General features: G+C 39.8%; 1 protein-coding gene across 1 annotated transcript; it reads right to left on the reverse strand.

The window, feature by feature from the left end:
• Nucleotides 1-1,005: 1,005 nt before the first annotated feature.
• On the reverse strand, nt 1,006-12,312 carry POPDC3 (popeye domain cAMP effector 3). The gene is made up of 4 exons (XM_075923946.2): nt 12,037-12,312; nt 3,619-4,352; nt 2,296-2,404; nt 1,006-1,618 (listed from the first exon to the last, which is right to left on the reverse strand). The coding sequence occupies exons 2-4, from the start codon at nt 4,107-4,109 to the stop codon at nt 1,307-1,309; spliced, it is 912 nt and encodes a 303-aa protein (XP_075780061.1). The 5' UTR covers nt 4,110-4,352; nt 12,037-12,312; the 3' UTR covers nt 1,006-1,306.
• Nucleotides 12,313-24,941: the final 12,629 nt, after the last annotated feature.

Below are 24,941 nucleotides of genomic sequence, written 5' to 3' on the forward strand. Positions count from 1 at the left end.
AAAAAAAGGACAGTAACTTTTTCTACCAAATCCTAGAGCAATTTTTAAGTTTTAAATATTAAAAAGGCAATCTACCTTGATATGTATCAAGCATTATTATTGTCTCATAAAATAATAATGGTTCTCCCTTTTTGATTACAGGCATGCATCAAACATGGAGCAAGGTAGTAAGTTAGGAAAGACATTCAAACACCTCTTCCCTGAAGGCACAATGACCTCAAGATCAATTGGAAAAGGTATAAAACTAGCTGTCTCAAATCAAATGTTGATCTTGATTCCCCATAAACTATTAAAGACACCCACACACACTAGGGAGAAGATGTATTTAAAATTAAAAAGTTTATAGGCACAGAAAAGTGACTTTGCAAGCTAAATAGGAGAACTTCACTACTAAGAATAGTTTGCTGTTTTGTGTTGGTAGCTCCAGGTATTTACCAATTTGTGTCTCTTTATGACAAACCTGACAAAGAGTTTCTGTAAAATATGGAATTAAATGTTATTGATTATTTTCAGTATTGTACATGTTATGATTGGCACTTACACCTTTGAAGTCTAGTTACTGTAGCATCACATTCTATTAAAAGCACTACACAACGTTTTTCCTATTATGCACTTTGCAGCAATTACACTGATTGCTTTACTTTTTTTTTTAATGTCGGCAGTTACACAGTTTTGTCTGTGTAATGCCCCTTTCTTACAGCCTGAGAGAAATCAACCATTCATAGACTGAAAGGGAAAAAGTTGTTCTACTGTGCATTTCACATTCTGTCATTTCCCCTTTTTTTAAAAAGGAAAAGAAAACAAACACAACCTGAGCTCATGACTTAAAGTAATCTTCTATAAGATTCTGATGGTTTTAAAAATAAAAAAAACAAGTTCACATATTCTAATGATGAATGTAACAAGCAACTCAAAATAAGATAACTTGCTTGTTGCTTTTCACTATGATGAAACAGATTCCATAATTCATTATGACAAGTAGTTAGAATAAATAAAATCAAGAGCACTATGCAAATATCTTATTTAAAAAACAGAAGGCACCACAATTACAATAAAGCTTCATCCCATCATGATTCATTTTCCCCCTAAAAAGTAAAGACCAATAAAAGACATTAATTATAATGCATAAACAATTAGTCAAGATTACAAACTAACTATCTGGCTCTACAGGGAGAAGAGGGATGCAAGCTACTTTAAAGTAAATGGCACTTTCAATCAAATTTGGCTTTACTAGTATTGTTCAGATTGATTTTCCTGTTATCAACTTCCTATTTAATTTTGGAAATGATGAAGATAACATTTGCTGTTATTTTTTAGAAGAGTCACAATTTGCAGTGTTAGAGAGTTTTTGTCTTGAATTGCTCACAAGTTGTTCTGCAGGTTGCACTTTGGGTGTTCCTGGAACTGCCACTTGGTAGAAGCTTGGTAACCGGATGTCGTATCGAACTCCTTTTCCTAGATGCACTCTGTCATTCAAGGCATATAATTTATCAGCAATGTCACTCCCAATTAAAATTGAAAACAGACGCGAGATGAAACGGTGTTTAGCAAAGAGCAAATACAGTTTCTTTCTCCTCCAAGCCACATATCGACAGTCCGTCTCTGCTGTAAGAGTTACCTGTAAAATGAGATTTAAAAAAGCTAAATTCTGGTGTACTGATGTTGACTATATAATTTGTAAGTAGGGCTCAGGCCTGTTTTTATTCAGAAGAAACTCCCAGGGGCTTCAATGGGAAAGCCGCACAAATAAAAACGGCATAATCAGGTTTTTATCAGAAATGACCACTGAAATCCTACAAATAGAAATAGTCCTCTGAAAGTGCCACTAGTTCTTCTTGGATTGCTCGCTATGATATGCATGTGCCTTATTCTTTCTGTTCTACTTATGCAACAGATGAAGTTAACTGAGCTATGCTAATTTAAGCCACCTGAGACTATGACCCTGGGTTCATTGCAGATAGTAGTGGGGAAGATGACCAAGAATTTCTAGTTTCCTTGAATCCAGATGTTCTCTAGATGTGTCAATCCAGATGAAATGTAAAAATACCCCATTACATAATATACAGTCTAATTCTGAAATACGTAACAGGATAATTTTTTCTAAGCATCAGATTTTGCAGGAACAATATAAAATTAAATAGAAAGGATATACAAGCAATATACAGAATCAGTCAATTGAGTAACCAAACCTCCCTCCCTTATATACTGAAAATTCCAAACTTGAGTGTAACAAAAATACATTATTTTCTAATGCAATTAACTGCTCAACAGCCCCCCAAAAGCCTCATGTTTTACCTGGAAAATACCCTCTTCTGTCGGTCTTAGGGAATCCCATTCCGGAGAATCCAGAAATTGAAGGGGAAAAATATAATGCAGAAACTCTCCATCAACTGTCACTCTGATCCTACCAAAATACAGTGGAAATGTGAATACTGCACACATAAAAGTAGATAGAATAGTAAGCTACTTCTAATACTAAACAGCACTCAAATGTAAGAAACTTTAATTTCAGCATAGGGAGTTGAGGTCAATTAGGTCTATGTTTATTTGTTCATGCTGTTTATCATTCCATAGGCGACTGGATTGTGGAAGGGCTGAATATGCAGTGTGTCCTGACATAGCTGATGTACCTAGAGATTGTGAAAAAGCCTGATCCACCTTCTTCTGAGCCAGAGAACCCCCTTATCTATTTTCTGACTCTACCTTTCAGAGAGATGAGGTGAGATACATGGCAAACCACTTTGGTGACATCCCTCATGCAATAATTTTCCCATGCAAGACAATGCTGTTTCAGGATCTGTGATTAAGGCCATGGTAAAATCCCAAAGACACTGGGCCTTTGAATAGCACAGCCTTCTACAGACCAACATTTTCCATGAGTTAAAAATACTCTAGGACACAACTGCACCAGGTTGCTATTCTGAGGGCTATTGAGCATAGGGCTTAATGCCTCTCATCTCATCTCCCATATGCGCAGAGATGCAAGTCTTTCCTCGCACCCTATGAAGGAGCACTTCCTTACATAGGTGACCAGTATGGAGGGATGGACACTACTCCTGCAGCACAGCTAGCACTCATGCAGACACTAGCAGAGATTGTGGCTGTGCCCAGCTGTCATTGGGGAAAGGCTGTTTGTTTCTTATGCCTTTTCCACTCTTTGGACACTCAGGTTCTGCCTAGAATATAATATAGTGATACTCTAGCATTCACTGCTATACAGTGTAGCACAATATTGTTTCTCCCGCTAGTCTGGTTATACTAATAGAGAAAATATTTTTATATGATCAAAACAATAACTGAATAACAAATATAGTGTAAACATTGATGAATGTACTCCCTTTATTTGAATTACTTAAGAAAAATGGAAGTGGTATAATAAAATGGTATGAAAAGAGTTATTACTCTTGTTCATTAAGCTGTTATGGCTTTTGTGTTCAATGTGCTATCATCTTGGAGACTTCCTGGACATATCTGAAGTTTTGTGTCCGACTATTTAATCTCCATTACTTGAATAAAATGTGAACCAACAATATATAAAGACATTACTGTTTATTTCTGTATTTTGAAGGCTGAAACCTTCCTTCCCCCATAAATACATTAGAACAAACTGATACAAACCTTCCAGACACTAGCATAGACAGTTTATCAATAGGTGTTTTGCCTTGCATAGCATAACAATGCTCCTTCTCCAAGGTAACCACTTCTGCATCACAGCACAAGACAATCTTCCTGAAAACAGTCAAGGAGATTCCCAGAGGCTGAAAAAGAGAACTGTAGAGTTCCTGGAATTCTTTTTCAAAAGAAACACTCCGAATTTGGTAGGTAACATAAATAAATTGTATGAAGCATATCACAAACAGGACAAAGTTCCAGGAGAATATATCAGCAGCACAGACATCCAGCCAAGCCCATATAGAGGAGCAGAGAAAACCCAATCCAAGCAAACTGAAAACATACATCAGCCCAAAGAATCCACTTCCTCCCATGAAGCCAACAATAAACAGAATACTAGCTAGATGGTAGATAGCTCCCTCTGCCTCTTGCTTCCAGGCTACACAAGTAGGATGTGCATATATTAAGCTCTCCCAAAAACTTTCATTTTCTCCCATGGCTGGACTAATTATTTGGTTCAGTTTAAAGTCTCTGACTTATTAAACTTTATTTATATAGGTACAAGTAGAAAGTTCCATTGCTTTTCCATCTTTGTAGCCACTGCTAACTGATCACCATAATGCCAGGCTCTTCTATTTTAAGCATCTAGAACGTTAGGGTTCTCAGAAGTCCATGTTCTTTCACATCGGCCCATGTATCCTTCCAATTTTGGTTGGATCCATAACATGATCTGGTCTGGCCTAGTGAAGAAAAGAGAGGAACATTTATACAAACAGTTGCATAAATTAGCTCTGATAAGCTTTTATGGTTGTATGCTAGTATGACTTCTTGCATAATACAGGTCACAGAATTTCACCAAGTGGCTCCAGCATCAAGCTGATAACTTCTGTTTTAAAGACTTCAGGTGATGGGGAAACACCCTCTAGATGTGTTTTTCTAATGGTTAATTATTCTTACTATTAAAAATTTGCACACCTTATTTCTAGGCAAACAAAAAAAAACAATCTTTCCTTGTCTTGGATATCTTTCTTAATACCATACTGTCATATATTCTGCAATAGTCCTTTTAGGACATTGAAGGAATTTGGCATGAAAGATGAGATTGAATTAATTCCTTACTCAACCTGCTAACAGATTATGGTAGAGGTTATTTTATAGCTATGTCAATAATCTTACAAGCCATATGCTAAGATAAAAACTCTGCTGTTTATTAATATTTTGAATTATGCACCATGTACAGTATAAACAAAAAAGTCAAGACTTAATATTGTAATAATGATATAAGTGAAATACAAGTCATTTAATAACAAAGCAGGAGGAAGTACCAAAATATTCTTGTTAATATTTTAATATAATAATCCGTTGGGGTGGAATTTCAAGTAATATTTCCAAGTGAATTCTATGTATCTATGGCCCGCCATCATGATGTACTGGTGATCCTTCCAAGCATTTTCAAACAGAAATAAAAACAAAGCTTCTCTAAGTTTGTTTAAGCAATAGCTCGTTTAATTTGTACTTTGGGGGATTTTGCGTACAGATTATGAAAGGTGAATTTATTGAGAGAAAGCTGAGAAAAATGCAAAAGTTTTGCATTTGACAGAGAGATCTGGGGTCACTTATCTTCTGCAGGCATGGGTCCCTTAGAGTATGTCCAGTTCCTGTGAAAATAGTCTCCTGCTTTCATGAATCTCCCTCTGTTGACTGGCAGTTTCATTGTTCCAGCTGACTATAGCAGCACTGGAAAGTCATGGTTGCTGAGTGAGAGCCAGGGCCTGTTCTATGGAGGCCTTTAAAGATTAGGGCAAAGAACTAAACAGGACAGTTTTCTATGGGAAGCCAATTGAAAGAGTAGAGCACTATAGTGATGTGTTCATTTTTAAGAAGATAAAAGCCAATAATCCACAATGATGTTAAACAAGCTTTACCTTAGGTGCACTGTTTCTGTAGTTAATTTGCCTTAATTTCCTTTGGTGTTTCCATGTAAACATGGCCTGATTATGCCACAATGTAAACATCGCTTCACCACGCAACACTAACTTTACATTATACATAAACATATAAAGTATCTTGACGACACATGCATTGTTCACGGGGAAAAGCACCCAAACCCCAGAACTAGTATCTTTTAATTATATGGCCAACAGAAATGCATTCTATGACCCAAGACATCTGAAAGGGCACATTATGTAAAATGCATCATAGTAAGTAAATGTGATTCATAAAATGTAGTTGAAAATAGATATTAGGGCTTGCCTTAGTCACACTGGTATCAATTAATAAATAGTGCTACTATTTCTACTATTATTCCATCAAAAGCAGAGTATTGATGATGCAGTTTGACATGGAGGTACAGTTTGACCTGACAAATGTTTTACATGAAGGATACAAATACCAAAATAAAGAAGCTACTAGTTGGCAAGGCCTTCCTGTAAACACCATGTTTTGTGTCAGAGTGCTGAAAATGAAACTTGGGCAGGAGGGAATGTCTTCTGGCAGCTAAGTGAGTAGATCCAAGGAACATGGTAGATGGCATGATTCTCAGGCGTAGGAAGTTCAGCTCTGACATCATGCCACCCAGGTAAATGCTGGTTCATGCCTGAATAATCTGCAGAGAAGATCTGAATTTGAAGCTAGAGGGGTGCCTAATCCAAAGCCCTCTGAAGTAAATGGAAAGACTCTCATTGGCTTCAGTGAGCTCTGGATCATGCCCATAGTAAGAGAAACAATAGCAGCATAAGAACTGCTGCTGCAAGGTATGTGGAGCTTTCCAGTCACATGCAAAGTTTTCAAGTATGGTCAAGGGTCTCCAGTTTTTCTCATGGATCCCCACTGTATTTTTATATTGTAGGGCCTATTGCTAACCATCATATCCAGCTCAATGAGCAAGTGAACCTGCGTAGACACCCAAAGTATACTAGAAAGGGCATGATGTAGCTTTTTGTTTGCACTGCAACCCCAGCTCCAGCTCTCACAGCCGCCACGTAGCCTACCCCGGGAGCAGCCAGGCAAACACCACGTGGCTCTGGCCACAGCCTCAGCCTTGGAAAAAGGCTGGAGCTGGGGCTGTGGGTATTCAAAATTTGGAAGAGTGCTGGATCTTTAGAAGATTTTTTTATTTATTTTAAGAAAAAATATTGGATTTTGGTTCATTTTTTGCTATTAATCACCTTATAATAGGATACATTTTAGTGCTAAGCACATTGTTTAATGGAGAACAAACATACATAAAATCTTGTCCATCAAGTGGTACACTTCCCAATTATATTTTATTCTACAACCAAAAAGATCTGATTTGTAGCAGCAGAACAATGCAAAGACAGGACTTGCACCATATCTTCTCCTTAGCATTTATGATTGCTTGCATCAGTTGGCTCCCCAATCAGCATACTGGATTTTTTAAATCCCATTTTGAGGCACTTAACTCTTTCCAGGCACAGTGTAGGAATCCTGGGTGTCTAACTCAGGCTCATGAACAGCTGTGGGTGGACATACAGTATTTATTTCCTTCAACAGCTACATTTTTACCTCCACAGCTGTTAAAACCTTTGCCCTAAATAGGACTTTTCTGATTTTGACAGAAGCCAGGCAAATACAGAGTAAAAAGTTTTCAAAAGCTATAAACTTTTCACAGAAGTGAAATTCAATATCCCAGGCAGCTCTAGTAAAAGCACTCTTGTATCAGAGGCAGCAGTACTGAGGGAGCGGGTAGGGGGTGGCGGGATCCGGCTCCTTCCTGTTCCCCCTGCCTCCAATACAGCGTGTGTTCCTTGATAGTTCCTTACTTAACAGTTTCTTTAGGTACAGGACATATAGCTGTAAAGGCTACACAATGGCCATTACAGTGACATCATCAATTTATCCTAAAGATGTTAAATTGTGGTTAATTGACTACTTGACAGGCACTTCCTCATTCCTTCTGGGGCTCTTGTACATTTCAAAGAAGGAATGCAGAACACTGGGTGCAGTCAATAGCAAAACTTCCACAGAAGTCTTCAATAGAAGCAGATCAGGTACTCAAGAGTCAACATATCTGACATAAGAGATGTGATCATCACATAGTACTACAGTATTTTTTTTTAAAAACAACCAATAATATTTCTTCAGGTACTGAACTGGCTTTGTGGAAGTGATCTGAAGAGGGATTCAAGAAATAATTAAAACCAGAGGAAAAACTATTTACTAATTTTAATAAGAATGGCAATATTCCACTAATCCTCCCAACAAGGAAAGAAAGAGGAGCCAGAACTTGCACCAGCTGGGAACTGAACCCAAACCAACTGCTTGGAAGGCAGCCATTCTAACCACATCAGCAATGCTATGCCTAAATTTTGATCCAAGCTATTTGAATATCCTCTTCTATCACCATTTAATATGATAAAATGTAAATTATATTAGAAACAACCATACACAGAAGAGTGTATGCGTTTAGGGAGAGGGGATGTTTTTTGTACATTTCAGAATCTATAAAGAACATTTATTATGTAAATTACATTTTTGATAACACTACAGTAACACTATTGTATCAGCATATATTGGTCACTGAACACTACAGGTTAATTATTCACCTGCAATGAATGCTGAGAACACTAATTTCTGAAAAACTTAAGATGTGATCTGTTCGCTTCTCTAATACTTCAGTCCTTTTAATTAAGTCAATGCTTACTATGCTTACTCAGGCTTCAAGCAAATTGCCCAATAGTTGGAATGTATTAAGTAGAAAAGATCTCCGAGTTTCTGCACTATTTCAAACTGCATGGGATGGCTGGATTTAGCTCTCTCATTCTTAAGTTTACGTTTTCCATTTCTTTCAGTTTGAACAAATCAATGAAGTCAGCTTTGCTTTTGTTTATGGTCAGTTTAACTTTCAGATCCTTAGTGCACTTAAGTTTGTGTATTAAACACTGCTTATTTGCTCTCTCACAAATGTTTTCACTGGATTTTAAATTGCTGTGGAAACACTTCCATTAGTGATAAGCTTTATAAAAAGATTGTTTTTACAAATATTAACATGTTTTGAGTTTAAGTTGCCCTTTTCTGTGTATGCAGGTCAATTTTTCTGAGGAAAAAAAACCCGATAGCCCTGAATGTCAGAAGTGAACGAAATAGTGGATAGTCATACAAGTTCCTAAATAAACATGTGAGTATTTATGTATACTCTGGCTCTGGCTTTTTTATTCACTGGATGTGTATATGCAACAAAATCAGAGATATTTTAATTGCATCATTCCTTTTCTAACTTAACTGAATGAAAAAGAAATGTATATAGAATAATTTAAGGTTATCAAAAGTGTCATGTACAGTGAAAGATTTTGCTATTATAAATGTTTTGTCAAGATTTTAACTATTTACTTTATTGTAATTTACCTAAAAAATTTAGGTAATTCCTTTTTTAGTACTTTAAACATTACAAGACAATAGCCCACAATGGAGATACCTAAATTCTAAATAACATTTTATTTTAAAAACATTATCATTTCTTTTCCAATTTGGATGGGGACTGACAACCCACAGAAAGTACATAATACTCCAGGAGAAATCTGAGTTAGACAGGCAATGCTATCCAAATTAAATGGGCTAGGTAGCATCTTTTCTTTAGTTCTTTCAGATCAGGCATATACTGTTCACGAAGCACACTGGCAGACTGAAACAATCCAGATCTTTTATTTTTCTAAGTATGGTGCATTACTAGTACTGGAGGAAGCCTGAATAAAATTCTCATATGTTAAACATGATTAATACTGCACTGGCCAAATAATATAGTGATCTAGATTTATTGTATTTTGTAATTAAAACAATAATGTGAAATCAAACTTCATTCCTGTTTAGCTTTTAAACAGTTTTAAAGAAATTTACTATGCAGCAACAGTGCTAATTTTACAGCTGTGTTAATGAACTACACTTGAACCTTGCAAACACAGTTCAGCTTAAAATTAATTAGTTTGTATTTTGAATAACCATATGAGCTGCCCCTGGCAATCCTACAATTCGTACATCAACAAATTAAGTGCATGCAGCATGGTTGGTTATTTCCAAACCAAGTACACACTGAGATTTGGTTCATCATAATGCAGCAATATGAAAGCCAGACTACAAAAGAGGAAAATAATTAGTTACTAGTTCAAATAGATAAAATGATAAAACATGGGATATCAACTTACCTATCCCATGGGTTCCAAAATGCATTCCAATAAGGTAACAAGGATGCTTAAGTGATTGCTAAAATAGTTTAACTTGACTTCGGCACTAAGGTTTGAAAATATACCTCTAATGTGTGCCTAATTGAGATAGGGGTTTAAAACAATTTTGAAACAAGACTCACAGACGAATATAAAAACAACTGCCATACGAAAGTATGCACATCTATAGAGAGAGATCATTTAGCATCACTTTCAAATTACATTAATGGATTTATTTTTGCCTACCATTGTCGGAAGAGACTTATAAATTCTTTATCCTAATATAATCAAACTACCACAATACTATTTTTTTTTTGTGGTAGCTTCTACAAACCTACTGTCCTAGTCGCTGTATACAAATTATTAAAAAGTGGTTTCTACTCAAAGATCTTACAATCTAAATAAAAAATGGGTTTTAGCTAACAATCCTTCTACTTCAATAAACTTCCCACTGATCATATTTTATCTTAAAGACATTTTCCTACAACAAAAATTTGAAAAAGAAAGAAAAACTTGCCTTCTCCCTCAAAATTAAGTATGTTATGCTTCCTTCTTTAATAGCATCTATTCCCTTTACGATACGCACATACAACTCAAGCGATATTGCACGTGTCACTGACATACTTCATGAAGTACCTGCCTGAAGATTTTCTAAACTACTTTAAGATCTTCCATTGTACTGTATATAGTATTGTGTCATGGCTAGATAGCAACAACTCTACAAATGGGAAAGCCTTTTCTTACGGTCACAAAAGCAATTTTTCTTTGGGTATATTCAGTCAAACTCATTAATCCACACATGGAAAGAAAACTAAATTCTGGAAGCCAGATTTAATCAATGACAACTTTATGACATTACCAGGTGGTTCTATGATTCAATATTATAAGAGAGCAAATAAATAAAATGTTTGCCCATAAAGTGATTGGCAGGTTAAATGTACACAAAGCTTTAAAGAACAGCTGGTGACTTGTGGAAAATTTTGTAAATTATTCTATTTAGAAAAAAAAAAATCTCATGTTGCCTGTTACTCTCCATTTGTTTCTCTGCCAATATTATATAAACAAACAAAACATATTAAGAGTTGAATTGCTCTTGCTGTTTCTTATATGGTTAAGGTATAATTCTTGGTGGTGGCAATGGAGAGCCAAATCCCTGAAGTAAGTGGGATTACTTACCTGAGTAAAGAGAGAAGGATTTGCCCCACACTTGATTTTGTGGGAAAAAACAAAACAATACACAGAAAACCTACTCCTCTGTGTGCTCCTTGGAAAAGGAGTTTTACATATGGAAAACTTGCGGGATCAGATACAAAGATTAGGACTCCAGCTGGGAAAACATACTCCCAATTCTTACCAAATTTTTGTTTGTTTGTATGTATATCTTTACTAATCAAGGAAGGAAGAAAGAATATTGCTTGCATGGCACCTAACTAAATAGAACTTTGTATGAGGCAGCACACAACTCTTCAACCGTTAAGTAAGCTGAAAAACATTCACTCAGAATTACTGCATTTCACTACTGCACTACTTTTAAAGTGAAGCCTATTAAAGAGGTATGTAGTACCCATGTGGAAAGCCCCTTTCAATGAAAATCCGTTATTTCAACGATCAATAAGGGCTGTTTACAGTTGTTCTTAGATCCTAACGAAGCCTTTCCCCTTTCTTCCCCCGATATTAAACATTTGTGCTACCACAAGTCGATTTCCCCAGTCAGGTTTCGTGTATCCCAGCCAATGCTGCCAAGTTACTTTGTATCACACCTAAAGAAAGCCACAAACCTAACCCGAGCGCTGCCTGTTCTGCTGCCCAAAGGAGCCGGGCTACAGCTGCCCTTGCTCCCTCTGCACCCCATCTTCCCGCTCGTAGCACGGGGGCTGCCGCGAGCACTAGGAGCTCCGCTCCGCGCGGGGCCCGCCCGGCCAGTGGAACCCAGCGGGGAGCGCAGCGCCCGGCTCAGCCCAGCTCTCCCCTCAGGGGGCGGGCGGGGACCCCGGCGTCCGCTCCTGACTCAGCACCTCCCGCTATTCTGCCCCCCGCCCCCGGTCTGGCTCCGGGCCGGGGGCTCTAGGGCGGGGCTGCACCCAGCTGGGACTGGCCCGAGCCGCCGCCGCCGCCGCTCTGGGAACTTGCTCCGGAGAAGCGGCGCCTCCAGCTCCGATTTCAGCCGCTGCCCGGAGACACCCCCCAAGCACCTGCCCCGGCGCGTGTCTTTGCTGCCCCGCGAGCTTCAACGCCCCCCGCCGCTTACCTGGCGCTTTGCCCCCTGCCGGGCGCCTGCAGAAAAGTTTCCCGGCTCCAAGGCGGAGGCGCCGGGCCCCGCCAGGCAGCGAGCGGCCGCTCGGGCTGAGATAGGCAGGGAGCCGCCAGGGGCTGCGGGCGGCGCCAGCTCCGGGGCAGGCAGCGCGCAGGCGCTTCCCTCGGGCCCCACCAGCAGCTGCCCGGCGGCGGAGACCGCGCGAGGAGCAGCCCGGGCGGCGGCGGGCTCGGGGCACGTGCCGCTCTGCGCGTCCGGCCCCGGGGGCTGAGCTGGCTGTTGGGTTGGGTTGGGCTGCAGGCTCGCGGGGAGGCTGAGGCGGGGAGGGCTTCCAAAGGAGGGGAAATGCGCCGTCTGCCCTAGGAAACGCGTGCAGCTCTTCACTGCTGCGAGCCAGCCAGAAGGGACTATTTGGTGCCTGGCCCCAGCGGTGCTCCCTGAACAGCGACTTTGTTTGCATTTGTCTTCTGCCGTGGACCAGCACCCCTGCCCTTGCAGAGAAGAAATGTCCAACTTCTGGGATCAGACCAGGTTAGCTTAGGCTGGGTGCATGATCCCTACCTGGCATGCACCCATTGCTGTCACTGCATTAATGGAGAATAAGCAACATTCTTTATAAAATAAACGTGATTGTATTTTTGTAAACATGAACAGGCGCTTGTACCCCTTTCTCGCATGGAACAGAACCAACAGGAAACAGAGTTCTTTGTAGAGCAAGCTATTACTGCACATGTAGGACAGAACCTGCCCTGAAATCACTATGTGAATACATTGGGGATACACCATCAGTATTGGCTCCCTTCCCCCCGGCTTTCTGTACTCATGAGCTGGGCCCTAAGAAAATAGTCTAAAATATTTCAACATATTTCGGGTTCTTCTGATTTGCTTTCTGCTGGGGTTCACATTTTCAAGCTTTGGTAGGCATTCATAAGGGGTTTTTTTAAAAGCAAAGTTTAACTTCTAAGATCATGATTCCTGCAGATGAGGCTTTAAGGGAAAAAGCAAGTATCACAAGATACAATTGTGAAAGTCAACAACAGTGCCTCACAGTGGCTGAGATCATATGATTAAAACTATGACAATACACATTGACTACCATTTGTTAACTATATTCTATTTCCTGCTCCTCTTTATGGTACTTATTAAGAGAAGAAAAGAACTGTAATAGTAAGTCATGCTTATCACATGGTGTGAGGTTCATTGGTTTGCATCACTTCTTCTGTGGCACTGTTGTGGGGAGAAGACAGTAGCCTCCCATGGGGACAGAGTCCAATTTCTTTTGAGAGCATCAGCAAGGAATTGCCCTTAATTAACAATCAAAACCACAGTTCAGAGTACATAAAAGAATTTAACTTTTATTGCCAAAATACAGAAAAAGAAAAGAAAAGAAAGTCTGTCTTTCGAAAATATATTCCTGCTATGGATTTGGGGCATCCAGGCCCAATGTGAAAAGCACTTATAAACTACCCTGTAGTGGAAGAGCCAGAAAATTTACAGATTTTACTATGGTCCTAGCATTTCAGAACTCCCATGTTTTTTCAGGCCCTGACATAGGGACAGCACCAGCAGTTGTGATAGAGCTTGTCATGCACAGCCTACTTAGTCAAAGAGCTCACTTTCTAAAAGCCTTCTCTACCTTAAAGGTAATGTAAAGTGTCATCTCTTTATCTTGTTATTGGACAGTCTAGGTACTTGTAAGCACATCCTATTACCAAGTGCCTCTCAGGCGAATGCCTGAAAAACAGAAACAACAATAGAACCAACCAGAATTACATCTTCATTTAAACTATTGCCTTAAAATGAATATTTCTAGAAGACATATAGCCTAAGTAAACAACAATATCCTTCTTTTTTCTAGTTACCCAGCATAATGCTATTTCCTTTTAAAAGTCTATGAAAATTATATTTCTTCATTACATGATTGTAATGCTTCCATTTGTACCCTGTCTTCAGTTGCCTTGTCTGAATGTATCCCATAAAATATAACTGAAAGTGTTAATCCTGCTTGTTGATGCGTATCTCTTTTAAAATGTTAACTGCAAATTCTTTCTAGTGGCTGTTTTTGGGAAATATCTTTTAGGGATTGATATAGACAGTCTTATCATTTCAAGTTAAATAATACATAAAAATTGCAGAATATAAAATGCATAGTTCCAATAGTTACAGAAGCCAACTCTCAGAAGTAATCAATTTTTTTCAAGTTCCATATTTCTTGGTCAATGTATAGTCAAGGTCCAGGCTCCAGAGAAAATAAGTAAATAAAAGGATTTCACAGTCCACTCAAATGTGTCTGGCAGTCCAGATTTGGCCCAAGGTCTACCTATTGACTACCCCTCAAGTAGTGTTTAAGCTATGCCCATTTTTTAAACATTATGTGCAGGGAGCATCAGTTGTGATTTCTAGTGATATATTATATTGGGCTAGCTGTGAGGATTCAGGCCCAATTCTGCAAATTAAAATATGCAGTCAAACTGCTGTGCCCACATGGCATCCTGGTGAAAGAAAAGAAGTGGGTGCAGCAATCTACCTAGGCAGTTTAAAATCGCAGAACTGGGCTCTACTTCAACAACTTTCATGGTAGGAAGGTATAGCTAAACAGTACTCAAGTTTAACTATATAAACTAGAGTCCAAGAAGGAGACCAGCAAGAAAGGAAAAGAATAGAAAGAAGGAAAGACCTGGGAGAACTCACCTCCAAGATACAGCCTAAGATCAGAGCCACCAAGAATCCTCTGCATGAGCATGACATGCAGCAACCAGAATCCAGATGAGATTGACCTTGCTAAGCCAACTGGGGAAGTTCGCCTGCCTTGATCAGGATTGGTGTGCATAGCATGTGTATTCTGCTGGCTTGGTAATTATTAAATAGACAGTAAGGATATTACCACATAGGCCTTTTTCACTGGTAAAATTCCTGCACAGCTTCAGGAAGTTATGCCCTGAACCAAAGGAATTGGGCAAAGTTGGATATTTAAATTAACACCTTGAGTCCTAGGAAGTGGGTCAAACTGTGCACCCCTGAAATGTGAAAGTGACAGAATTTCGTGTAGGTAACAGCATGAAGTAAGATTCACTAGTTTTTTTCTCAAACATGATTTTATATATTAGGTCATGTAAAATTCTTAATTTTAGCAACACCATCCATTTGAGATTTCAACATTACTAAATAAATGGTTATGGAGGTTTATATTTTTCCATGGTTATTTTTGTTGTACCTTCCACTGTAGTGATATTTGTCTGAAAATTCAACTACAAGGATAGATTCAGAGGTTTCTGATCACTGGTTCACAGTCATTCCCAGTTGCTGTAAGAATGTACCTGATCCATTATTTTTATTTTTCATTGAGCTAATAAAAGATAGAGACAAATAGAGAAGGGAAGAGAAATTCTGAAGTTTCTGTTTTTGCCTCATTAAAGTATCTATAAAGATCCAATCATTCATATGAATCAGAATAACTGATGCAAGGAACTGACTTTGGGAAACGACATAAATATATTGGTTGATGAATTCTTACTGGCAAATCTTAGTGGTTAGTGGTTTACTCATTAATTTAAAATGCTTTTTTTACAGGAGAAACAAAAAATTCACATGCATTTGGTAACTTATCTGCGAGAAACTTCCAGTTCTTAGTTTCAAGCAATGACCAAGAAACCTAAATTTTCCCATATCATGGATCATCCAGGCCCAGTTCTCTCTCTCTCTCTCTCTCTCTCTCTCTCTCTGTATATAAAAGTTTTTCCTGACACACAACAGATGTCAAGCATCAGAATGATGTCATCAGTGTCAACAGGCTCTTTCAGTGAAGCAAAAGTGGCCAGAGAGAGGGGGATAGGCGAGTGTAGTGAGCAGAGGGCACAACCCCCTACTTATACTTGTCAGCCGATGGTCAGGGCAGTGTGTGCGTGTGTTACACCCAAGTCTTCAACTGCTGAGACGCAAGGTCTCGTCGCACTGGGCAGCCTAGGAGGCTGGAGGGCGCCCCGAATAAAAAAAAGTTTAACGTCTGTGACTTTACTGCTAGGACCGGGGTCCCGTCGCAGAGGGCAGCCAACGGGCTCTCAGACGCCCCGAGTTTATAGGAAGAGTTATTACACCTCAGATTTTAGCTACTAGGATACAAGATCCCTTCGCAGCGGGCAGTCTAGGAAAGACTGAGAGATGCCCCAATGGATCTGTCACCTGGGAGTGACACAATCCAAAACGCCCAAGCTCTTCCTATACCTGTCCCTTTGACCGGCTGAAGTTCTTTTGTTTGTGTTCGGTTCGGGTACAGCAGCACGGGTTCAAGTCAGAAGCTTGACACGCACTGGCTTATTTGTAGGAGAAAGAAAAGAGAAAATAAAATAAAAGAAACTTGGTTCAATATATATATTTATAAGTGAATGAGGGCACCCACTTATTCCCAAAGTTTATAGCTAAATCACCTTACCAAAGGCAGTTTACAATAGAAATGAAGCAGTTTGACTTAAGAAACTATAATAAAGTAACTAAACTTACAACAGAGTGACAATTAAAGTGTACACATAAAGAAAACACATTGCAGGTACAATTCTCACCCCTGCGTTCCAGACTTGGCGTGGCCAGCGTCTTTCTATCAATCCCTCGGGAAGAAGTAGGGCGCGGTTGGGCGTCCCACAGACCTCGGGAGACAATCAATACCTGCCAGCAGGTGTAGGTGATTGGGGCTCAAATGGGGTGGGCTATTAAACCCCTCTTTATACCCCTTGGGTCACGTAGGCTTCTTCCTGGTCTCAAGTGGCCAATTAGGAAAAATGGCTTTGAATGCCAAGTTTCCCACGAAGGGTGCAAAGCATAATTCACACCTGGGAAAATGCAGACAATGGGCACCTCTGGTATGTGATGGGCGAAGATTCCTCTCCTGGGACAGTGCAGGCGTGTCAATTACTGATACTAGCCATCAGGGCAACGGGAGGCCTCCCAGTCGTCAGCTAGCCCATTTACTGTCTGGTTTCTGTTTATGGTAGAGTCAGGGACAGGCAGCACACCTGCATTCCCAGGGCATCAAAGGCTGACTGCCTTTCTCTTGCTCTCTGCGGGGGGGGAGGGGGGGGGGAACAAGATGGGGTTCATGTCTGGCTACAATATTGGGACCGAGGTTGCAAATATCCTTCTAAATTTAGTCTCAGTATAGTACACTGGGCTGCATGTACTGTTGTAGTAAACTGCAAAAGAGTGCACATTTGATTAAATTAGTGGGGAAAAACTCTTAAGTTGGTTAACTAACAAAAGCATCACTGGTTTCAAATGATTTATTAGGGAATCACAAAATAGATAGAAAAGAAAAGAAATCTAGTGACTTGTCATTTTGGGGTATTAATTTTGAGTCCCTAACAGTGACACCTAGTTTTCAGAATGTATTGGGCATTTATCCACTGAAATTCACGTCCTTATGAACTGTCCCAAGCTCAAAAATTTGTGGACCTGAAAATTACATTTGAAAATCTTCACTTTAAATCCCATCTTGCTGTAGGACAATTTCTTTCATGACTGATGCATATTAAAAGTGTGTAATGAAAGGATGAGTGGAAAATAATAGAATGGATATAAAATTGCATAAGAAGGATATACTTACATTGCCTATCATGCTTTGAGTCAGCCAGCTAAGTAATTAGTCTTCTCTTGGATTCATTTCAAAAGCCTTGTAGTTTTTATCTGCCTAAAATGATTCATTTTGAAATCAAATGAAATACAAAAGCAAATTACAACAGTCATTGTCCCATGCAACCGTTATACAAAATATAAATTATACATTTTTTACTGTAAAAATTTAATTCACTTGTAAGAAAGTGTACAAAGGAAAGACAGATGAATGATTTCAAGGGTCTAATTGTTGGTTCCAAACTGCTGTTTTTGCACAGTTCTGGCAGCATAAAGCAGCAGTAATGCTGACAGCCATCTACCAAGGAATTCCCACAGTGTAGAGGGATTCCTTAGATTGGCCTGGAGCCCATGCAACAGCTGCCTTTTATCCTCTCACTTCCCAGCTGCTGGTGTAATGGGATGACCCTGTGTGTTGGTTATTCCCAGCTGCAGGAACAAGCCCTTGGCAGCTAGGAGTAAGTTAGAACTCAGTGGTATCAAAGACTGCTGTTAGAGCTAACAGAATCAGCATGGACATATGAAAGTGAGGATTAGCATCAACCCACAAGCCAGAGCCACTCTACCACAGTGATGGGCAAAGTAAAAGAAATACAGGCTGGAGACCGACTGGCTAAGCAGTAGTTCGGCAGAAAAGGACCTGGGGATTAAAGTGAATGCGAAGTTAGATATGTGTCAAGTGTACCATTGTAGCCAAGATGGCTAATGGCATCTTACGCTGCATTAGGAGGAGCATTGCCAGTCGATCTAGGGAAGTGATTATTCATCACTTTATTCATCACTGGTGAGACCACAGCTGGAGTACTGCATCCAGTTGTGGGCCCCCCATTACAGAAAGGATGTGGATGCATTGGAGAAAGTCCAGCAGAGGGCAACAAAAATGATTAGGGGGCTTGAGCACATGACTTATGAGGAGAGGCTGAGGGATTTGGGCTTGTGTAGTTTACAGAAGAGAACAGTGGGGAGGGATTTAATAGCAGCCTTTAACTACCTGAAGGGGGGTTCCAAAGAGGATGGAGAGAGGCTGTTTTCAGTAGTGATGGATGGCAGAACAAGGAGCAATGGTCTCAAGTTACAATGGGAAGATCTAGGTTGGATATTGGAAAAAACTATTTTACTAGGACAGTGGTAAAGTAATGGAATGGTGGTGGAATCTCCATCTCTGGAGGTTTTTTAATTCTGGCTTGACAGAAACCAGGCTGGGATGATTTAGTTGGGATTGGTCCTGCTTTGGGCAGAGGGTTGGACTCAATCATCTCTTGAGGTCTCTTCCAACCCTATGATTCTAAGGTCTCCTGCCCGTACAAGGTTCTTTATTGCATTAATTGCATTCACCATTATTGTTGCCCTTCCTATCCATTGCAGAGACACCCAGGCTGTGTCTACATTGGCAAGATTTTGCGCAAAAGCAGTTGCTTTTGCGCAAAATCTTGCCACCTGTCTACACTGGCCGCGAGTATTTGCTCAAGAACACTGACTTTGTGATGTACAAAATCAGTGGTTCTTGCGCAAATTCTCTGATGCTCCCATTCAGGGATAAGCCCTCTTGTGCAAGTATTCTTGCGCAAGAGGGCCAGTGTAGACAGCAACGTTAATTTCTTGCGCAAGAGAGCGTCTACACTGGCACGGATGCTTTTGCGCAAAAGCAAATTTTTACGCAAAGGCACATGCCAGTATAGACGATCTCTTGCGCAAATACTTTTAATGGAAAAACTTTTCCTTTAAAAGTATTTGCGCAAAATCATGCCAGTGTAGACGCAACCCCAGTGTTTCTACCACTACTGCAGGAAGCTGGGACATTAGTTTATATTTAATTCAAAAGGTGTAAAAATAGAAATGCATCTATTTGAGTGTCTTCAATTTATTATGCTGCTAATGAATTATAAAATGTGTATCAAAATAAATATTCTGGAAACTACTTCTTAATGAATCACTTAGACAGTGTGCCTATTCAGTTGTGTCGCTGATTAATTATATTTTTTGCTTCCTTTCTGGAATACAAATGCTTTTTATTAAAAGTAATCCAAAAGCAATATGTAAGGCAAACTCATTGTTACAAGTCTTTCATTCAGCTGTGAAAAGGGATAGAATGTCCCTTTCATCATTTCTGGAGGATATTTGAATGGCTGCAAGTGGCTATGATACAAATGAAAGTTGATGTTACCTTAAGTACAACTAGATGGAAGATATTCTGTTCATACAGTTTCAGATTTATCAGAGCAGAGTCATTAAATACTAATATTGTTGGGAGCACTGTGAGAAATGCACAGCAAACCATGCCAGCTACAGGGATCCTTTTTATTAAATTCTGGTGCAGGTAGGTGCATTAGTCGAGCATGTTAACACATTAGTTTTGATCTCTAAGAGATAGCTTTAAAAATGGTCAGCATAATATTAAAAACAATGGCTAGTTTAAGTGATTACGAAGTAATAATTATAAAGTTCAGGAACTGCCACTTTTAGAAGATTCATATGCAATTTTTCTGTGAAGGATGCCATTTTTTTTGCAAGTCTCAATGGCAGTCATTTATTTGCACAGCATTCTTGGAAGGGCAGCAGAGGTGATGAAAGACTATACATATGGAGTATGTTTAAAAAACAACAAATAGTCTAGTAGCACCTTAAAGACTAACAAAACATGTTAGTCTTTAAGGTGCTACTAGACTATTTGTTGTTTAAGTTTTTCCTGTTACAGACTAACTCAGCTACCCCTTTGAAGAAGCGAGAGAGTGCTGCTGGCCAGAATTTAAAGACATGGCCAATGATAAATCCAAATTTTTGGCACCAAGAAAAGCAGTTTGTGGCTTAAGTTAATTCAGATATTTAAAGTTCAATATTTAAAGTTTTATGATCCCAATTGCTTTGTTAATTTTAGAGCCATGGAATACTTTAATTTAGTATTGTTTAGTAAATTTCCTTCAGATTCAAAGAAAGGATCATTTTCAGAGCAAGTGACGATAGTTACTGGATGGCTTCCAATACTCTTAAATTTCAAAAGTTGTTCCTTACCTGCCAAGAAATACTCAGATGATTAGTTTTAGTATATTCCAGCTCTCAAAGCCATGCCGAAGATCAATTTAAGGGCAGCAGCCACAACAATAAAAGAAGTTCTAGACGAATAGAAAGATCTGAAACTTTCCAGCAATTTAGATGCCAACCCCTAATGAGTGTAGGATTTAGTAGAAGTGGATGCAATATGGTTTAAAAAAACCCCAAAATATACATGATAGCACTAGTTTCCACCACGAAGCACAACCAGCATTATTAAAAATATTATAATGAATATTCAGTAAAAAGGAATATAAAAAGGCATCCTGTCTGAAGAGTGAGATATGGCTAAAATAACAAAAATTTAGTTATGTTTGTTTAATGGGCATTAAGAGCTATGCCTGTTTTAGCAAGTGACGGAAAGAAAACACCAAAACTCCCCCTAAAGTAAATAGTAGTTTTGGATGACAAAGAAATTCACAAAGGGTTTGATCCAAAGTCCACTGATTCCAATGGGAGTTTTATGCCATTGAAATTTGATGTTTGCAAGGAAAAGAGAAGATGACACCTGGGAAATAGGAAGGAAAAGAAACCTTTTATAGACAAGGACATTTTCTTTGCCCCTCTTTCTGAGCCATATCCAGTCACCTTCACAGAGGCATATCTTCTCCAGAACTAGATCAGCAATGCACTTCTGTGTGGCCCAATTCAAAGCCCATGGAAGTCAATTGACAGAGTCCCACAGACTTCAGTTGACTTTGGATCAGGCCTTCCCTGACGGGAGAATCAGAGTTGCTGTTATCACAACTCTAATTCTCCCGTTGCTGTTATTTCTGAAAATATATTTGTCTATTAACTTTCTTCCTCACCGTTCACTTCTTATTTTGTAGGTGAAGTGGGTGGGGGTAATTTGTTTCAACCTTGTATGTAAAGGACTCCATTGCAGATTTTAACAGCGGCTAATCTTCAAGTCATAGTTGCTTTGTGAATGAATGCTGGCAATTTGCTGGCACTCACATTCAAGTGAATATGAAAGCAAAAGATATTCTTTATTCTTAGCTAGAGAACTGCTGATGTTGTGACACAGTGGCTGCTATTTTACCTCTGAAATGCCACTGTGTGGCTTTCCTAGAAATTATGCTTCAGAATGTACCTCATTTCTGAAAATTCCAGAAGGGATTCTCTCCAGCTTCTATATGCCCTTCATTCTACTTCCACCTGCAGCCTAATGCTTTCTGCCCTACTTGATACTTGGCTTCGCTAAATCAGTGTTTCTCAAATGAGTCTGCGAGGGTTCTGCAGAGGGTCTGAAGGCCCCACTGATCAACTCCTTCCCTTCCCTGACTCAACTTCGTCCTCTCCCTCCCAGTGCTTCCTGCACACCAGGGAACAGCTGTTCAGAAGCATGCAGAAGGCACTGGGGAAGGAAGGAGAGGAGCCAGGCTGGAGCAAGGGTGAGAAGAGAACTATTTAGAAAAGTTGGACATACACAGATCCATGGAGCTGGATCTAATGCATCCAAGGATGCTGAGGGAGTTGGATGATGTGATTGCACAGTCAATGGCCGTTATCTTTGAAAACTCTTGGTGATCCAGGGAGGTCCCAGACAACTGGAAAAAGGCAAATGTTGTGCCCATCTTTTAAAAAGGGAAGAAGGACAATCCATGGAACTACAGATCAATCAGCCTTACCTCAGTCCCTGGAAAAATCATGGAGGAGATCCTCAAGGAATCCATTTTACAGCACTTGGAAGAGGAGAAAGTGATCAAGAATAGTCAACGTGAATTCACCAAGGGCAAGTTATGCCTGACCAAACTAATTTCCTTCTATGACTAGGTAACTGGCTCTGTGGACACAGGGAAGGTGCTGGACTTTATATACCTTGACTTTAGAAAAGCTTTTGATACAGTCTCCCACAGTGTTCTTTCCAGCAAGTTAAGGAAATATAGACTGGATAAATGGTAAGGTGGATGGAACGGGTAGTGATCAATGGCTCAATGTCTGGTTGGAGGTTGGTATCAAGCAGAGTGCACCAAGGGTCAGTTCTAGGGCTGGTTTTGTTCAACATCTTTATTAATGAATTAATCAAATTTATTAATCTTTAATGGATGAGGGGATGGATTGCTCCCTCAGCAAGTTTGCAGATGATAAGCTAGGGGGAGAGGTAGATATGTTGGAAGGCAGGGTTAGGGTCCAGAGTGACCTAGACAAATTGGAGGATTGGACCAAAAGAAATCTCATGAGGTTCAGAAAGGACAAGTGCAGAGTCCTGCATTGGGACCGAAGAATCCCAAGCATTGTTACAGGGTGGGGACCAACTGGTTAAGTACCAGTTCTGCAGAAAAGGACCTGGGTGTTACAGTGGATGAGAAGCTGGAAATAAGTAAACAGTGTGCCCTTGCAGCCAAGAAGCTTAATGGCATATTGGGGTTCATTAGGAAGAACATTGCCAGCAGATCTAAGGAAGTGATTATTCCCCTTTATTCTGCACTGGTGAAGCCATATCTGGAGTATTGTGTCCAGTTCTGGGCCCCCCACTACAGAAAGGATGTGGACACATTGGAGAAAGTCCAGCAGAGGGCAACAAAAATGATTAGAGGGCTAGAGCACATGACCTATGAGGAGAGGCTTAGGGATTTGGGCTTGTTTAGTCTACAGTTTGTGAGGGGGGGATTTGATAGCAACCTTTCTCTACCTGAAGGGAGTTTCCAAAGAGGATGGAGAGAGGCTGTTCTCAGTAGTGAGAGATGGCAGAATGAGGAGAATGGTCTCAAGTTACAGTGGGGGGAGGTCTAGGTTGGATATTAGAAGAAACTATTTCTCTAGGAGGGTGGTGAAGCAGTGGAATGGGTTACCTAGGGAGGTGGAGGAATCTCCATCTCTGGAGGTTTATAAGTCCCGTCTTAACAAAGTCCAGGCTGGGATGATTTAGTTGGGATTGATTCTGCTTTGGGCAAGGGGTTGGACCCAATGACCTCCTGAGGTTTCTTCCAGCCCTATGATTCTATGAAAAGGTGGGGCAAGGGCTGAGGCAGAAACTTGGGCGGGGGGTATCTGTGAAAATGTTTAAATCAAAATGGGAGGCTTTGAGTTGCTAACATTTGAGACCCACTGCACTAAGTAAAAGGAAATAATGCACAATTGGATTGGTTATGCCCCTGCTTATATTTAGGGAATCAGAGTCTTTTATCATGAAAAGCAGCATGAAGTTATAAACTCAACATAAAGAAAAACAGAACTTTTAAACTTCCAGCTGTCAGAACAGTGAATCTTTAAAAAAAGATACATCTAACTTGCTGATTCCCATTTCATTGTGCTACTCATCGCAAATGCCTCTGATGAACTATTGTTTCAGAACAGTATGTACATAAGCAACTTTTCTAGTACCTATAAAATAACCAATTCATTCAATGGGGTGGGGGAGAGGTCAACAGAATAAGCCATAATAACCTTTATATAAAGAATCAGCTAACAAGGATAGTGGATGTTTGATGTCCCAGATACCTTAGGTTTGTCATGATAATGGATCCATAGTTCAACTGTAAAAAGTGAGTGTGAGTTCATAAGATGTCACAGTAACCTACAACAAATGTTGATGGGAAAAGGACCGAAAGGGAGACAAAGACTGAATTAGTTCAGACAAAAAATACTGAACTAACTCAAAAGCTATGTTAAGATCATACCTGGTCAACAAGAAATGTGTTTAACCAAAAATCAGTGAACTTACATTGTTGTGTCAGAAACTAGCCCAACTGGCGGACAAAATAATAAGATGGGCTATTTCCACCCATCAGTCCCTTTGTGGGATTTTGAAGAAAGAGACTCTGGGAAGAAATATAAACTACTGGACTGAGCTTCACAGTACTGGCTGCCACCCCCACCATCTCCTGGGATCCTTTGTCGGCTTGGTTCCTGGCCCCAGAATCCTAAGAGGGATCCAGATGACACTGTTGCTTCCACTGACCCTAGCTAAATCATTGGCACCTTGCACGAAACAGGAGTGGACATAAACAGCAGCAGCAACAGCCTTAGCCCATCTCAACTTTCCCCATTCTCCAAAAGCTAATTATAATCTTTGATGTGTTCTACAAGTGCCACACAGGGGGGTGTCCTTCCAAAATGCCCTCCAGCTAATTGGAAAGGCAAGGAAGCTGTTAAAATATAAGCCTTATTTATTACTTTGCATTTCAAATGCTTTAACTGTTTCCCCTTCTTTAAGATTAAAAAGGATTGTTAATGGTATATTTGTCATGGTTCAAAGTAGGCTGAGGTCTCTATGTACTGAACTGATT

The sequence above is a fragment of the Pelodiscus sinensis genome, chromosome 3, assembly GCF_052426305.1.
Source record: "Pelodiscus sinensis isolate ZL-2025 chromosome 3, ASM5242630v1, whole genome shotgun sequence".
Lineage (NCBI taxonomy): Eukaryota > Metazoa > Chordata > Testudines > Trionychidae > Pelodiscus > Pelodiscus sinensis.

Coding starts and splice junctions, on each gene's coding strand:
- POPDC3 (XM_075923946.2), bottom strand. CDS start 4,109: ATGGGAGAAAATGAAAGTTTTTGGGAGAGCTTAATATATGCACATCCT. Junction 2,405..3,618: donor TCTATGCTAGTGTCTGGAAG/GTTTGTATCAGT, acceptor GTATTTTGGTAG/GATCAGAGTGACAGTTGATG. Junction 1,619..2,295: donor CAGAAGAGGGTATTTTCCAG/GTAAAACATGAG, acceptor CTCATTTTACAG/GTAACTCTTACAGCAGAGAC.